Source organism: Meles meles, chromosome 19 (genome assembly GCF_922984935.1).
Source record: "Meles meles chromosome 19, mMelMel3.1 paternal haplotype, whole genome shotgun sequence".
Lineage (NCBI taxonomy): Eukaryota > Metazoa > Chordata > Mammalia > Carnivora > Mustelidae > Meles > Meles meles.
The window spans coordinates 1,033,703-1,047,642 of record NC_060084.1 but is presented as its reverse complement, the minus strand read 5'-3'; the positions used below and the strand labels follow the sequence as shown (position 1 = coordinate 1,047,642).

General features: G+C 66.0%; 2 protein-coding genes across 2 annotated transcripts; one reads left to right on the top strand and one right to left on the bottom strand.

Annotated features, from left to right (window-relative positions):
* Positions 1 to 3,666: 3,666 nt before the first annotated feature.
* Positions 3,667 to 5,318, top strand: IL17C (interleukin 17C). The gene is made up of 2 exons (XM_045989235.1): positions 3,667 to 4,298; positions 4,687 to 5,318. Exons 1-2 carry the CDS (start codon positions 3,955 to 3,957, stop codon positions 4,946 to 4,948), a joined length of 606 nt encoding a protein of 201 aa, XP_045845191.1. The 5' UTR covers positions 3,667 to 3,954; the 3' UTR covers positions 4,949 to 5,318.
* Positions 5,319 to 6,452: 1,134 nt separating this feature from the next.
* Positions 6,453 to 13,816, bottom strand: LOC123931718 (cytochrome b-245 light chain). The gene is made up of 6 exons (XM_045989190.1): positions 13,678 to 13,816; positions 9,496 to 9,565; positions 8,922 to 8,996; positions 8,616 to 8,699; positions 7,984 to 8,065; positions 6,453 to 6,746 (listed from the first exon to the last, which is right to left on the bottom strand). Exons 1-6 carry the CDS (start codon positions 13,733 to 13,735, stop codon positions 6,531 to 6,533), a joined length of 585 nt encoding a protein of 194 aa, XP_045845146.1. The 5' UTR covers positions 13,736 to 13,816; the 3' UTR covers positions 6,453 to 6,530.
* Positions 13,817 to 13,940: the final 124 nt, after the last annotated feature.

The window sequence follows — 13,940 nt, the reverse complement described above, 5'->3', positions numbered from 1 at the left end:
CGCACTCAGATGGCTCTAAAATGAGTTCTGTACGTGCCGGCGGACAGAGCGCCCCCTGGGGCCCGGTTCTGGGGAGGCGGCTGCGCTGGGCCGGTCAGCCGGCAGCAGCCCCAGGGCTTCTCTCCTGCGTTCAGGCACTCTGCCCCGGCTGGGTGGCTGGTGGAGCGCGGGGCCTGGGCGTGGACAGCACTCCATGTGGCCACCGAGTCTGGCCGGGTGTCTGAGCCCTCCTATGCCAGTGGCCTTGCTCCTGGGTCCCAGTAGGTTTTCAAGGCTTCTCTGATCTGCCTTTGGGTCAAAGCTGGGTACAAAGGGAACTCCCGTTCTCCGAGTGGGAGGCCTTCGAGGACACAAAGCCAGAAGCCAGGGCACTGAGCCCATGTGCTCTGTACTCCCGGGCCGCTGCACCCCGCAAGCCGGCTGGGAGCCCGCAGGTGAGCCGACCACGTGTCCTGTCTGCACGCAGCTCTCCTTGCCCCGCTGACCCGGCCTGGGCCTCTGACACCAAGGCCGGAGCCATGGCCCCGTTCCTTCCGCCCAGCCCGGTGTAAACGAGCACGGCTCCTCTGGGCCAGACTCCGTAGTACCTGTCCTGGGAGGGGTAAGGGCTGCAGCCTGAGCCAACCCTCCTCCTGCCCAGTCTGGTGCCAAGAACATTCGTGGAAAGAACATTCCAGGCCAGGCATCTGGACAAAGGAAGCCCTCTTACGTAATGGATCCTCAGACATGTGTGAGCTCCAGGGAGCGTGATGGCTGAATTCCTGGCTGTGGCTAACACGTAAACGTGGGCGTCATTAAGGGCCGTCCCTCCAGTTCCACGTCTGTCCACCAGACTGAGCCCGGTGTCCAGGACCAGCCTTCACAGCTAGAGCAGTCCTGCCACGTTACACATGCCGACCCATCCCACCCCCACCTGCTTGCCTTTCCTCCCACCCCAAGCCCTTTGCACGTGCTCTTTCCTGTTCCTGGAGCTCTGACCTGACTAACTCCTCACACTAACTCTCTGGCCCCAGCAGCGCGGCCTGTCCCCTCAGGCCTTCCCACACTCCTTCCCCAACCACCTGGCTCCTGCTAATAACCCCCAACCCCCACCGCGGCCTCTCCTCATCTTTCTGGAGTGGATAAAGAAAAAAAAACAGGGGCGCCTGGGTGGCTCAGCGGGTTAAAGCCTCTGCCTTCGGCTCAGGTCATGATCCCAGGGTCCGGGAATCGAGCCCCGCATCGGGCTCTCTGCTCAGCGGGGAGCCTGCTTCCCCCACCCCCACCTCTCTGCCTGCCTCTCTGCCTACTTGTGATCTGTCAAATAAATAAAATCTTTAAAAAAAAAAAAAGAAAGAAAAAACCAGGAGGGGTTTTTATTTCTTAATTTTGTCACTCAAATGTGAGATACAGTCTCCAAGGTCGTGAGTGAACATGCCTGGCTCACCCGGCTGCTGGTTTGCTGAAAGTGAAGTTTCTGTGGTTTCTCTCTGGTCATTCACAGCAGCCGCCAGGGCATCTGGGCCTCCTCCCCCCGCCCTCCCTAGTGCGCCCAGCCCCCCAGCTCTCCCCAGCGACAGTTGTCAGCTTGTCAACCCCCCCCCCCCCCACTCCGCAGGGCGGCTAGCAGCTTCACTCAGCAGGAGACTGAAGGAGGCTCGTGGTCCAAGGGGCATGGCTGGAGGGCGGGGCCTTCTGGGACATCGCCTCCGGGACGCCCTCCAGGCTTCCTCTGGCGGCGCCTTTCCAGTCTTGCCCAACCCCGGACTTCCGCACTTGCCTCAGCCACCGCAGGAATGAGGTGCCGCCCAGGCCCCCGCCCTGCACCCTTCTGGCCTCAGTGCCGCCGGCCAGGACCCCCGACCCCAGACCCCTGCCCCCCGTCCCCTAGGGCAGTCCCCCCCCCCGCCACCCCCTCGCGGACCAGCTGTCAGGACCACTTGGAGCCGCCCCTGGTGGTGGCACCATGAAGCGGGGCAGGTGCGCAGCCTGGTCCCAGGGTCCCTCCTCCCAGCACGGCGCCCACCCATGGGCTGCTCTGGAAAGGCACAGAAAACGTGGAAACGACCCCCGCCCACGGGGGGCTGGCGTGGGGGGTTGGGCCAGGCTGGGGCGTCTGTGCCCTGTGCAGCCTGCGGTGCCCCCACGGGAGCGCACCCGCCAGGCGGCAGCGGTGGCAGCAGAAGTGCTCATCTTACTTTTCGTTCCGCAGTTGACCCCCGTGTGTGTGTGTGCAGACCCCCCACACACGAAGGTGAGACCACGGCACAGTGGGCGTCTCCCTTCCGGCACCCCGCAACTGGGGCACCGTCCCCCCGTGCTACTGCCCGGGGAACCAGGCTCTCCCCTCTTGCCCTCGTTCCGGCGTATTTACGGAAGCCCGAGGCGCAGGGCACAGCTCTATGCCAGGGCGGCCATGGGACCACTCCACCGCCTCTGCCCTCAAGGGGCTCACCCTGAGACAGGAGGCAGCAGCGGTCAGTAGTCCGCGGTCAGCGGTCTGCGGTCAGTGGTCAGCGGTCCGCGGTCAGCTCCTCAGGAGGGCCATCCCGGAAAGCTGGCCTGCGCGGGCGCACCAAGCCAGCCCCCAGCATCCGCCCTGGAGAGGGGGTCCTGGGTTCTACTGTGTACCCCCCAAGAGACACAGACGTCCTGGCCCCATCCCTGGGACGAATGAAGGGTCTTGGTTCTTCAGATCTTTCTGAATGAGGGTAGCGTCCTTGGGCAGGAGACACACAGACCCAGGGGAGAGCCCGTGAGGACGAGGCTGGGGTTGCAGTGATGTGGCCACAAGCCAAGGGATTCTCAGAATTACCAGCAGCCCCAGAAGCTCCAAGTCCTCGGAGACCCCGGAAGGAACGGACCCTGCCCACAATTTGGTGTCCGTGACCATACGCACTAATGTGGGGGGGTAGTGATTTCCCCATAGCAGAAGGTATGCGAGCAGAGCGCTGATGACCAGGGACCAGGACACTGTAGGCAGGAGCAGCCCTGGGAACTCAGTGCATCTATCCAGCCATCTGCTGGGAAGGAGCATTTCCTCCGGGCCAGCGAGGGGCAGGATCTCCCCTGACCATGTCCCGCTCCCCGAGAAGGCGAGGGCCACAGGGCAGCCCCCTTGCAGGTGCAGACGCCTATAAGGACCAGGAGGGCAGGTCTGGGCTCCCCTAGGGGGTCTTTGTGGCCCCCAGCCCGGAGCCTGTTCCAGACTGTCCCACCGGCCCCGCTGGAGGAGGACACGGGGCTCCTCCTGGACCATCTCAGAGAGGGAAACGGGACCGACTGTTTGTCCCCAGCCTGGGGAATGAGCCCTAGATGAGTCCAGTCTGTCCCAGCGCGCCACTCACGGCAGGGCCAAGCGGCAGGTACAGCCCAGTGCTAAGACGGCTTCGGCTCCTTTTGCAAGGCGGGGTCCCTCTAGGGAGGGGAAGGAGAGGAGTGGGGTGGGAGGAGGGCACGGTGGGGACCTGGGAGGGGAGGAGGAAGTGCAGCTGGGCACTTCCCCAGGAGGAAGCGGCTCTGGATTTTCCCCAGGTGTGGCTGGAGGTATAAAGGGCACCTGGAGCAGGGCAGCTGCTAGGCCCGCAGCCGCCAGGCCCGCAGCCGCCAGGCCCGCAGCCGCCAGGCCCGCAGCCGCCAGGCCCGCAGCCAGGTGCACCTGCCTGTCTCAGCCCAGACCCGCGGCTGCCATGGTGAGCCCAGGGAGCCGCTGCTCTCCCCACCTGCACTGTGCCTCCGGCCCCAAGGAGAGGCTGTTGGCATGAGGTCCAGGAAAACCCCAAATCCCAAATCCGGGGACAGGAGAGAGCCAGGGCCCGGCAGGTCTGGTGCTCTGGGGAGCCTGGCCTGAGGGCTCAGTTTCCCTCTGGGTCTCAGTTTCCCCAACTGTGGAGGGAGGGCCGCACCCCATCTAGGGCAAGCTAGGAGGCCAGGGAGGTGCCCCCTTCCCTGGGCACCCCCTGACCTGAGCACCCAATGCCTGTCCACCAGCTCCTACCTGGCCTCTTGCTTCTGCTCTGGCTGCCCGCCAGCCCAGCCCGCCATGGCCCCCAGTTCTGGGGGGGAGCCCACCCCCATGGGACCTCACGCTGTTATTCGGCCGAGGAGCTGCCCCTGGGCCAGGCCCCGCCACACCTGCTGGCTCGAGCCGCCAAGTGGGAACAGGCTCTGCCCGTAGCCCTGGTGGCCAGCCTGGAGGCGGAAGGCCGCAGAAGGCAGCACGACAGGCCCCCAGCGGGGACCCAGTGCCCAGTGCTGCGGCCCGAGGAGGTGCTGGAAGCCGACATTCACCAGCGCTCCATCTCGCCCTGGAGATACCGGTGAGGGCCGCGGGACTTCCCGGGGGACTGGGGTCCCTGCCCCGTAGGGTTGGGCCAGTCCCTCCCCTCTCCGAGCCTCCCTGTCTTCGCAGCTGGAGGGGCCGTCACCCCCTGGCGGGAGGGCAGGGCCCATCCCGCGAGCCCCGGGCAAGACTGCCGGGAGCCTCCATCCCCCGGTCCCCCGGGACCATCCCGCAGAAAACGCTGAGCCCCTGCAGGGGTGGCCGGGCCGGGGCTAGGGGTCGGAGAACCCGGCGGGTGGGAAGGGGGCCCCACGCCACCTGCCCTGCAGCCTGGTTTCCTCAGCCCGCGTCCGGCGGGGGCACCCTGAGCGCCAGGCACAGCCGGGGTGGGGGCGGGCGGGGGCCTCACGCCGTCCGTCCCGCAGCGTGGACACCGACGAGAGCCGCTACCCGCAGAAGCTGGCCTTCGCGGACTGCCTGTGCCGCGGCTGCATCAGCGCCAGGACGGGCCGAGAGACGGCGGCGCTCAACTCCGTGCCGCTGCAGCAGACGCTGCTCGTGCTCCGGCGCCGGCCCTGCTCCCGCGACGCCACGGGGCCGCCCACTCCCGGGGCCTTCTCCTTCCACACGGAGTTCATCCGCGTGCCCGTGGGCTGCACCTGCGTCCTGCCCAGGTCGGCACAGTGACCGGAGGCCTTGGCTGTCTTGGGTGGCCTCGGGTCGCCCCCCAGACTGGACAGTTGGGGTCTCTGCAAAGAGGGTCCCTCCTATTTATGGGTATTTATTGGTTATTTATTTGCCCCCTGGGGGCGCCGGGGAGGTTCCGAGGCTCCAGGCCTCAGGGGTGAGAATGGGCCCTGAAGGGCTGTGCCCCTCGGCCTGCAGGGTCACCCTGCGCCGGTCAGGCCCACCTCGAGACTCGGTTTACCCTTTCTGCAAAAACAGTCGGGCTGGAAGGAGTTGCCTTATTCCTCTAGAGCTTCTTAAACGAAACGTGTTCTCACGTCCCCTCCTCGTCCGTGGCTCCCGGGCTCCCCTCACACCTTCACCGGCCTCAGGCTGGCCCCGGCCCCCAAGCCTCCCCTTCCCAGCGCCCCCCCAGGAACAAGCACCTTCTCTTTCTAAAACAATTATTTGCTCTAAGTGCAAGTGTGTTTTTAATTGACAAACGCCCCCAGAGCACAGCGTCGGGGGCAGGGGGCAGTGGCTGAAGGTGCCCTCCTCACCCTCACCCCTGCCTGGCCCGACGCCCAGCTGTCCTGCAGGGCAGCCGCTGGCCTGGATCCTGCGTCCTTCCAGAAATGTCTGTGCATGAACCCTGAGGGTGGCCGCTCTGAGGGCCCTAGTGGGTTTCGCCTGCCAACACCTCTGGCCGTGGCTCCGGGAAGGGCCCTGCCCCTGCTCTGGCCACGATGCGGGCAGGCCCTGCCCCACCAAGGGGACCCAGCCCCCTGCCCCATGGCCAGGGGTGTCAGCTCAGGGTGACACGCCTGTGCAGCCCACCTTCCCCTCCAAGTGTCTGAGTCTCTCCTCCGGCCCCACCAGACAAATCTGAAGGCCCATCTCGCTGCCCAGATGCCCCCCTGGGGGCTTCAGCCCCCACCCCTGCAGTGACCTGACCAGCCAGGGACAGCCCCTAGGCCAGGCACCCCTGCCTCTGGACCCGGGATCAGAGCCTGCGCAGTTCCGGCGAGGCGATGACCTCCCCGCTTGGAGACTCAGTTTCCCCAGCCCACCTGAGGGAAGTTTTCAGCACCTCCCTGCCTGCCCAGCCATCTTCACCCCCGAGGAAGGCCTACTGTGTGCGAACGAGCGCCCAGCTGGGGAGGAGTGACCTTTGTCTGGGGTCTGAAGGACGCTTTGGTCGGCACGTGACTGAGTTTCCACCGCGTGCTGGCTCTGAGAGCAGAGCCCCACGGGCCACGGACACCACAGAACCAGCGGCGACACCATCTGCTGGGGACAGGGAGGGGGAGGACCCTCCGAACCGAAGGTCCAGAAGGCCCAGAGGCCACGGGCCAGGGGCGTCCCTGTGGCGGCAGTGACCAGCGTGCTGCAGGTGGCGTCTGTCCTGGGCTGCGGGAGCCTGGCGGTGTGGCAGTGGCCCGATGGGACGGGCAGGCGGGGAGGCAGAGGGGGCGAGAAGCAGCCCATCCCGGATTTAAGTGGAAGGAGGAGCCTGGATTGGGTGTGGGGTGCACACGGAGTCAGGAGCCTGCCCTCCTTGGTTTATTTTGGAGGCTACTTGGGGGACAAGAGGAGACGCGGGTCACACGACCTCATCGATCACCGGGACCGGGTTTTCCTGGGGGCCACCGGAAACCCCCGCCACACCCGCAGCCTCCTCCTCCCCAGGCTTCTTCCGAGCCTCGGCTGGGGGCCGGGGCGGGGGGTTGCTGGGTGGCTGCTTGATGGTGCCTCCGACCTGCGGCCGCTCCTTGGGCTTGGGCTCGATGGGGACCCACTGCTCTCCGCGGATGGCCGCCTGCAGGGTACAGAGCAGCTGGGTTGATGGGCCTCCCAGAGGCCAACTCGGCTCCCACCACCAGCCCCCGGGAACCGCGCAGGACCCACGTCTGAACCCACTAATTCCTCAGTGACAACCAGGACCCCAGCCTCTGGCTGCCTCACTCTCCAGGCAGGACCCCACCGTGGGGAGGGTAACCTGCTCCAGCCGCAGGGTGGGAGTGGCGGGGGGGGAGCCAGGGAGGGCAGGAGGCTTCGTGGGGGCTCAAGCCACAGCGGGCGGGGGAAGAGAATGGGTTCCTGCTGGACGCAGAGCCCTCAGCACGCCAGGAGGGCTTGGGAACGTGTGCCTTTCCTTCGTGCCCCACCGTCCTCGAGAGAAAAACTGTGACATGATGTCACTCAGGAAGCAGAATGAACGGCACCCGTGGTCCCACCTCCTGAGCTAAATCCCAGCGCGTCTTCCCAGAAAAGGAAAACTCCAGGATCCGAGAGAGGACAGAGGCAGGGAAGGGCGTCTGTGAAACGTACAGACCAGCAGGCAAACAGGCAAACTTCGGTCCCGCCCCGGGAAGGGTGTCACACCAGCATCAACAGACCCTCACCGAGGCAGAGAAAGTATTCGGGGTCTGAAACTCACGCACAGAACACCCACACTGAAAACATAACTTGGGATTCCTGCAAGTTAATCCGGAAAAGACAAGAGCCCCTCAAACACTGGGCGGTTCTAAGAGAAAGCTCAGACCGTCTGGCCCAGAGCCTGTGCCCGGCAGAGCTTCCCCCAGTGCTGTCCTCCCCCGAGCCCGTTGGCCCTTCTGGGAAGACAAGGCGATGTGCAGCCTTACCTTGGGGCCTTTGCACGTGGCCCAACCCTGGGCAGGCCCCATGGGGCAGCTTTGGAAAACATCCCCTGGCATCTGTACCGTTAACAGGCTCCCCAGGAAGCGCTCCCAACAGCACCCCAGGTAGCAAGGATGGGTGAGATGAGAAAAGTATCGGATCCCAGGCTGGTCGGGCCGTGGCTGGCTGTGTGACCCTGGGCCACCCACGTCACCTCCCTGACTTTCTACTTCTTGGTCTGCAAAGCCGGGCCCAGGCCCAGAAAAAGGAGCTTGTACGCGCTACACGTCCAGCGACTGGTGGCCACGGAACCACCGACCCCGCCACGGCACGAGTAAGGACTCAGGCTGCAGGGCTGGCTTTGGGGACCAAGGTGGTGAAGGCCCGCGGGGCGGGCCACAGACGAGAGCACTCACCACCAGATAGATGCTGCTCGCGATGGCCAGGCAGGCTGTCCCCAGGATGGTGGCAAGCAGGAAGCCGGCGGGTACTGACAGGCTGGGGAGGCGGGGGGGCGGGGGGAGGAGGCAGGTGGTCAGGAGGGGTCTGCACCCCAGGACCCCCAGGACCAGGCAGACCATAGCGTGTGGTCCCCAGGACCCTGGCTGGAGGACACGCCCAGTCCTGCCAAAGGTTCAGCTTCCACGCTTGGGCCCTTGGAGCTGTCTTCTGCTTTCCTCTGAACCTTAACAACTCTTGGGGTGCTGGGGCTGGGCCCCCACCACCGTGCCAGGAGGACGCCCACATGGCCGTCAAGGCCCCAGGGCGTTGGGGCCTCCCTGGCAGGAACCAGCAGGCACACGCCCAAGGCAGCGAGCAGAGCCGCCCAGGCGAGCCTCATCAGCCCCCCAACTCCCGGGTAAGCTCCTGGCGTGGCCATGAGCCGTTACGCGGCGCGAGGTCACGGAGCCGGTCTGGGGAAGCCCCGGTTCCAGGTCTGGAAGCCTATCTGCGCCGGGATGGGGCTGACTTGAGCCAGGCGGTGGGGAGGGGTTACTCCAGGGCTGTACGGGTCCCCGGGGGAGGGGGGAGGCGGGAGGAGGCTCACCCCAGGTGCAGGAAGGCCCGGATGTAGTAGTTCCTGGTGAGAGGCCCGAACACCTTCAGCACTTTGGTCATGTACTTCTGTCCACTAGGCGGAGGGTGAGAGAGACAGACTGTATCCTGCACGGCAGCCACCCCCCACCCCCCCAGCACCCCGGCTTCCTCCCTCCCGGAGACCGAGGGGCCACAGCAGCAGGACGGGCTCGGGCCTATTTGCCCGGGAGGGTGTTTGCGGCCTCACAAGGCGTGTCCTCTCTTGTGGGGTGGCCCAGCCCTGGGGACGCCCCCCAGCGCAGGGATAGGTGCTCACCATCTCTCCATGGTGGATCCCTTCCTCCTCTTGCCCCGGGGGTACTCCAGCAGGCAGACGAACACGCCTGCGCCACTGAACGTGCCGTGAAGGAACAGCGGGCTCAGAAAACGGGGGGGGGGGGGGGGGGCACAGCTGCCTGCTGGCAGTCGGACAGCTGGGAAACAGCCGGGCAGCTTCCAACGGGTCTGGCCACTTGGGTGCCCGCCGGCCCGTCCCAACTGGGCCAGAGGGGCTCAGCCCACCGCCGACAGGTCCCAGGCCGGCCCAGCTGGACAGCTGACAGAAGGGGGGCACAGCGGGGCTCCCCAGAGTTCCTGAGGCCTCAGAGCTGGTCTCGGGGCTGCTGACACCTCTCGCCAGGCCACGGGTCTCCTGGCCTCATGCCAGTCACTCCCCTGCTCCCAGCCTTGGCTTCCCAAACTGCGACTGAGCCCCGTCCTGCCTTCCCCACGTCTGCGGGGCTCCAGGGAAACTGCGATGTGCCCGTGGCCCCAGGGGCAGCCACATCCGCGCCCGGAGCCCAGCACCACTGACCCCACACCCCGCCCCACGGTCTACACTGGCAGGATACATGGAGTAGGCGCCGAAGTACCACTTGGTGAACTGGCCAGCCGTGGCCACGATGCCCCCCATGACGAGGACTGCGGACAGAGGAGAAGCAGGTTAGCAGGAGTCCCCCCTCCCCAGCTCTCCCCGGATGCTCCCCCTCCCTCGGCGAGGCCAGCTGTCGCCCACACATGCTCTGCGGTGGGACAACACGTTGCCGTGCAGGGGACACGGCGGGTGGGGTGGGGCAGGGAGCAGCCCGTGACCGGGGCACGGGGCCAGGGCCGGCGACAGAGCACTGCGCATGGGCGGAGCCGGTCCCCATCCCGGCAGCGGCTCAGAGCCCGGGGAGCGCTGGTGGGGCTGGTCCTCACCCCGGCCCCCGCGCTGCAGGGCTCTGCGATGCCTGGCCATGTTGTGTTTGCTTTCCGTGCTTCGAGATGACATTGTCATTTGCGTGTTTCTGTGGGCGGACGGCCTCTCCCGGGCGCACGGCACTCCCGCCGTCCCACCTGGACCGCGGCGGTCGGGTGCCCGTACCCCTGCCCCTTCCTGGGCCTGGCGTCCGTCGGCTCTTCCCGGCCTGCGCGCAGCTGCCTCCGCCGGCTGGAGGCTGGACCTTTCCTCCCCAGCAACTATTTTGTTCGAACCTACTCTCTTGCGGTCACGTATGTGCAACACGAAACGTTCCACTGTAGCCGTTTTGGTCCTCGCACCCCTGCGTGCGCAACCCCGGAACTGCCAGCGGTTTCTCCGGCTACAAGCACGGAAGCCCGTGCCTCTGGGAGGCGGCGCTCTCGCACGATCACGGACGAGCTGGTCCAGCCGCGCCTGTGACGGGTGCCGGGGTCACCTTCCACGGCCGGCTAACGCGCCCCAGCATGCAACCTCACGCTCCTCCCCCGGCCGCACCCCCAGCTGCGCGCGGCACGATCGCTCCACGATTTACCATCCGTGCTCATGCCCCGAGGCCCCCTCCGCGCCGCCAGCCCTGCCGCAGGACCCCGCGCGCCCCGCTGACCGGGGTCCCTCAGGGGTCCCCCCCGGGGAGGCCTGGCAGCATCCGTCGGAGTGAGTCGGCCTGGGGCTTGAACGCACCCTCCCCTCCGCACCCAAGGTCTCATTCCCTTGTCTTCTGCGGCCCTCCGGAGAAGTGGGCCGTCAGTCTGACCCTCGAAGCCGCTCTTGCCGTCTGGTAAATTTTAAGATTTTTCTTCAAGGGTCTATAATTTCGTTACCATGTGTCCAAAAAGGGATTTGTTTTTCTTTATTCTGTAAAGGGCTCTGCTTTCTCTCAGTCTGAGATTTCTCCATTTCCGGAAAATGCTCGCCCGTTGTCCTTCCGCACTGCTTCCCAGCATTCGCCCTACAGGGCCCCGACTCTCAGCTCTGCACCTGCTGCTGCCCATGGGGAGGGTCTCCCCCACCCACTGACCATGGGGAGGGGCTTCCCTGTACCCCCACTGCCCCCACGGCCACCCACCCCGCACCCCTGCACAGGGCTCAGCTTCTCCTTAGTAACCCCGTCTCTGCTGCGCGGCTCCGGGTCCCCCGGTCCGCCCGTGAGTCCTCTCATCGTCACACCGCATCCAGCTCACGCCTGAACCTTTAGTGGGTTTTCTTTCTTGACGTTTTGCCTTGGTTCCCTTTTTGTCCTGTTTCATTGTACCCTCTGCTCTATCCCCCCCCCCCCCCACCGAGGCTCTGGAACACACTGGTGGGCATCAAGGCGTCCTCACGTTCTCAGGTCTTCCAGGAGGCTCGGCCCCCAGCTCTGCCGCAGTGTCCAGGCCCACCCTGGCCACGTGCTTCCTCCACGGGCGGGGCAGGGGTGGGGGGCAGAGCAGGCGGCTGGCAGTGTCTGGCTTCCTGCCGCAAACAGCCTTGCAGACAGCTTTCGCGTTGCTTCTGCAGGGGGCTTCGGGGTTTCTCCAGGCCTGGGCCCAGTGCATAGCAATCTCTTGGTCTGGCCCAGGGTAGAAAACATTCAGCCCTTGCCCACACACAGCACAGGCCTGAGTTTGCATGGTTTCACATTGTCCCCGACTTCTTCAAGCCAGCCCCGGCTGCAGGTCCCAAGCATCCTTGAAGGGAACTGTTCCCGACTCTGTTTCTTGTGCATGTGGCCCTCCGCAGCCAGGTCTAGCCATGCGGCCCAGATTCACCTGGTTCCACACAGAGGCCCCCAAATCCCACCAGGTAAGAGCCTGAGCCCCAGAGAGTCCCTATCCCCCCGGCACCCCTTCCTTCAGCCCAGATACACCACCTTGAAACCTCCCTCTGCTTCCTGCTGGCAGATTTCCTACCAGTGGTGCTGCTGAGCTCTAGGACATATTAACTCTTGCTGCGGCGGGTCAGCATCTGGGGGAGCTGGGGGAGGGAAGGGCGCTGTTCCGCTTTCAGCCGGCTCGCTTGTGTTTGGGCGCGTGATTTCCCCCTCTGCCCTCGGCAAGAGGAGGGCAGAGACACCACTGACTCACCAGGAAGGAGGGACTGCTGCACCGCCCCCAAACGCCAAGAGAGCCCTGCCCGTGCAGCGCCCAGCAGCGGCAAGGACAGATGAGGCCTCGGCTCTTGCGGGCTCACGGTCTTGTCAGGGGAACAGTAATGAACATCAAAACCAGAAGAGGGGGAACAGGATGGAATGTTTGGGGCTCCTTTCCACCTGGTACCCCGGAAAGTCTGCTCCAAGCAGGTGGCATCATGAGCTGAGAGACGAATGAGGAAGCCAGCCAGCCAGAGAGGCTTCCGCTCAGCAAAGGCCCTGGGGTCGGTTCAGAGGATCCGGGAACAGAACAGAAGGCTGTGCACGAGTCCCGGAGAAGGCAAGGGCCTGGACACTCGGGGACTGGAGCCGCCAGAATCTGGCTTTTGGTGTGGGTACTAGAAAACCCAAGAAGGCCACCACTGGGTCAGATGGGACTTCCCACAACAGAACAACCTGTGGGCTGTGACTGTGTGTGGCCAGCGTCTCCCCAGGCCTGAGCGGTCGCTGCAGGCTATGGTTTGCACCCAGGAGAGAAGTCAGCAAGGAAGGAACCAGAGCAGGGTCTGGGGGCCTTCCAGCGAGCGCTCCGACCTGGTGATGAGAGGGCTGAGCCCGCCCTCCCTGCCCCCAACTCTGCTGTCTGTACAGCGGACATGAGAGAAGTGTGGGCCCTACCGCCTCGCAGGCGGCAGCTAAGGCCGGGACGCCGGCTGCTCAAGTGGGCCTCCAAAGAACCAGAGGCTGGTCTGCAGTGGACAGCCTGGGGACTGTGACAGCACCATGTGACCAACCCACTGAGTTTTCAGCCACTGGCGATGCCCACAGCAGGTGGGACCTGCCTGCCCCTACAGCACGCCCTGGGCCCCGGCTCTAAAATGTGATCTGACAGTGTGGGGCGGGGAGACGCCCTCTGCCTCTGCTCCTCCCCCTCCCAGGTGCAGGAGGCCGGGGGTGGGGTGCGGTCCCGGGGGAATGGTGTGCGGCTGAGACCCCCCCTTGTCTGCATGTTCCACACTGGGCGCACAGGCCCTTCCTGGGACTGGCAGGTCCCTGGAGGGGGGCAGGCAGAGCCTCTGGGGCCCCCTTGACTCAGCCTTGCCCCACCCGGTCCAGAGAGGCTCCTGCTTTCGAGTACAGAGCTGGGGTGCACACCCCCCTGCTCCCTTCCCAGAGCTCTTGCGCACGCGGGGCACGGTGCCTGGGGCCCTGCCCCCACCCCAGAGGCAGTCTCTCTGGGAGTTGAGCTGAACGGGGTCACTCTCCGGGGTTTCCAGCTCCCTTATGAAATCCTAGCCCTTCTGTGCAACTGGGGGTGGGGCCCGCGTGCTGAGCACCTGCCCCCCCCCAGGACGAGAGGGAGCCCCTCTCCACGGCTCGGCCCCCCCAGCCCTGGGCAGCAGGGGTGCTGGCTGTCCACTTGCTGTGTTTACCCAACCCCAGGGCAGTGACTCCCCGGAAACCACAGGGACCAAACGCCTGTTCCCCTGGTTGCAACTTCCCCTCTCCGTGCAGAGGTCCCCGCAGGGCTGGGGGAGAAGAGGGGACAGCTGGGGGTGGGCAGGAGCCGGGGCTTTTGGTCTCCAAACCTCCTCCGCAGGCCAAGGTCCCTGACCGCCCCGCTGGTCGCAGCCCACCCCGGCCGCCCGCAGCTGCAGGCCCGCAGCCCTGCCTTCAGGCCCCGCTCCCGGCCCGCAGCCCGGGGTCTCGGCGCGCACTCACTCAGGCCGGACGCCAGCGCCTGCTCGTTGGCCCACATGGCCCACTCGATCTGCCCCATGGTGGCGGACACGGCCGCGGCTCGGCGGGATCCGGGCGGCACTGCGGGCGGTGAAGGCGCCGCCCGCCCCGCCGGAAGGCCGGCCCCGCCCCCGCCCCGCCCCCGGCATCAGGCCCCGCCCCGCCCGGCAGGTGGGGTCCCCGCTGGGGCCTCCCGCCCCGCCCCGCTCCCCGCAGCCCCAGCCAGTCCACCTCCGTCCAGGCCC

Excerpts from the sequence above, each read along its gene's own strand:
- IL17C (XM_045989235.1), top strand. The coding sequence starts at position 3,955 with ATGCCTGTCCACCAGCTCCTACCTGGCCTCTTGCTTCTGCTCTGGCTG. Across the intron at positions 4,299-4,686 it reads ATCTCGCCCTGGAGATACCG|CGTGGACACCGACGAGAGCC; the intron begins GTGAGGGCCGCG and ends TCCGTCCCGCAG.
- LOC123931718 (XM_045989190.1), bottom strand. The coding sequence starts at position 13,735 with ATGGGGCAGATCGAGTGGGCCATGTGGGCCAACGAGCAGGCGCTGGCG. Across the intron at positions 8,700-8,921 it reads GGATCCACCATGGAGAGATG|TGGACAGAAGTACATGACCA; the intron begins GTGAGCACCTAT and ends CCCTCCGCCTAG. Across the intron at positions 8,066-8,615 it reads CGGGCCTTCCTGCACCTGGG|CCTGTCAGTACCCGCCGGCT; the intron begins GTGAGCCTCCTC and ends CCGCCTCCCCAG.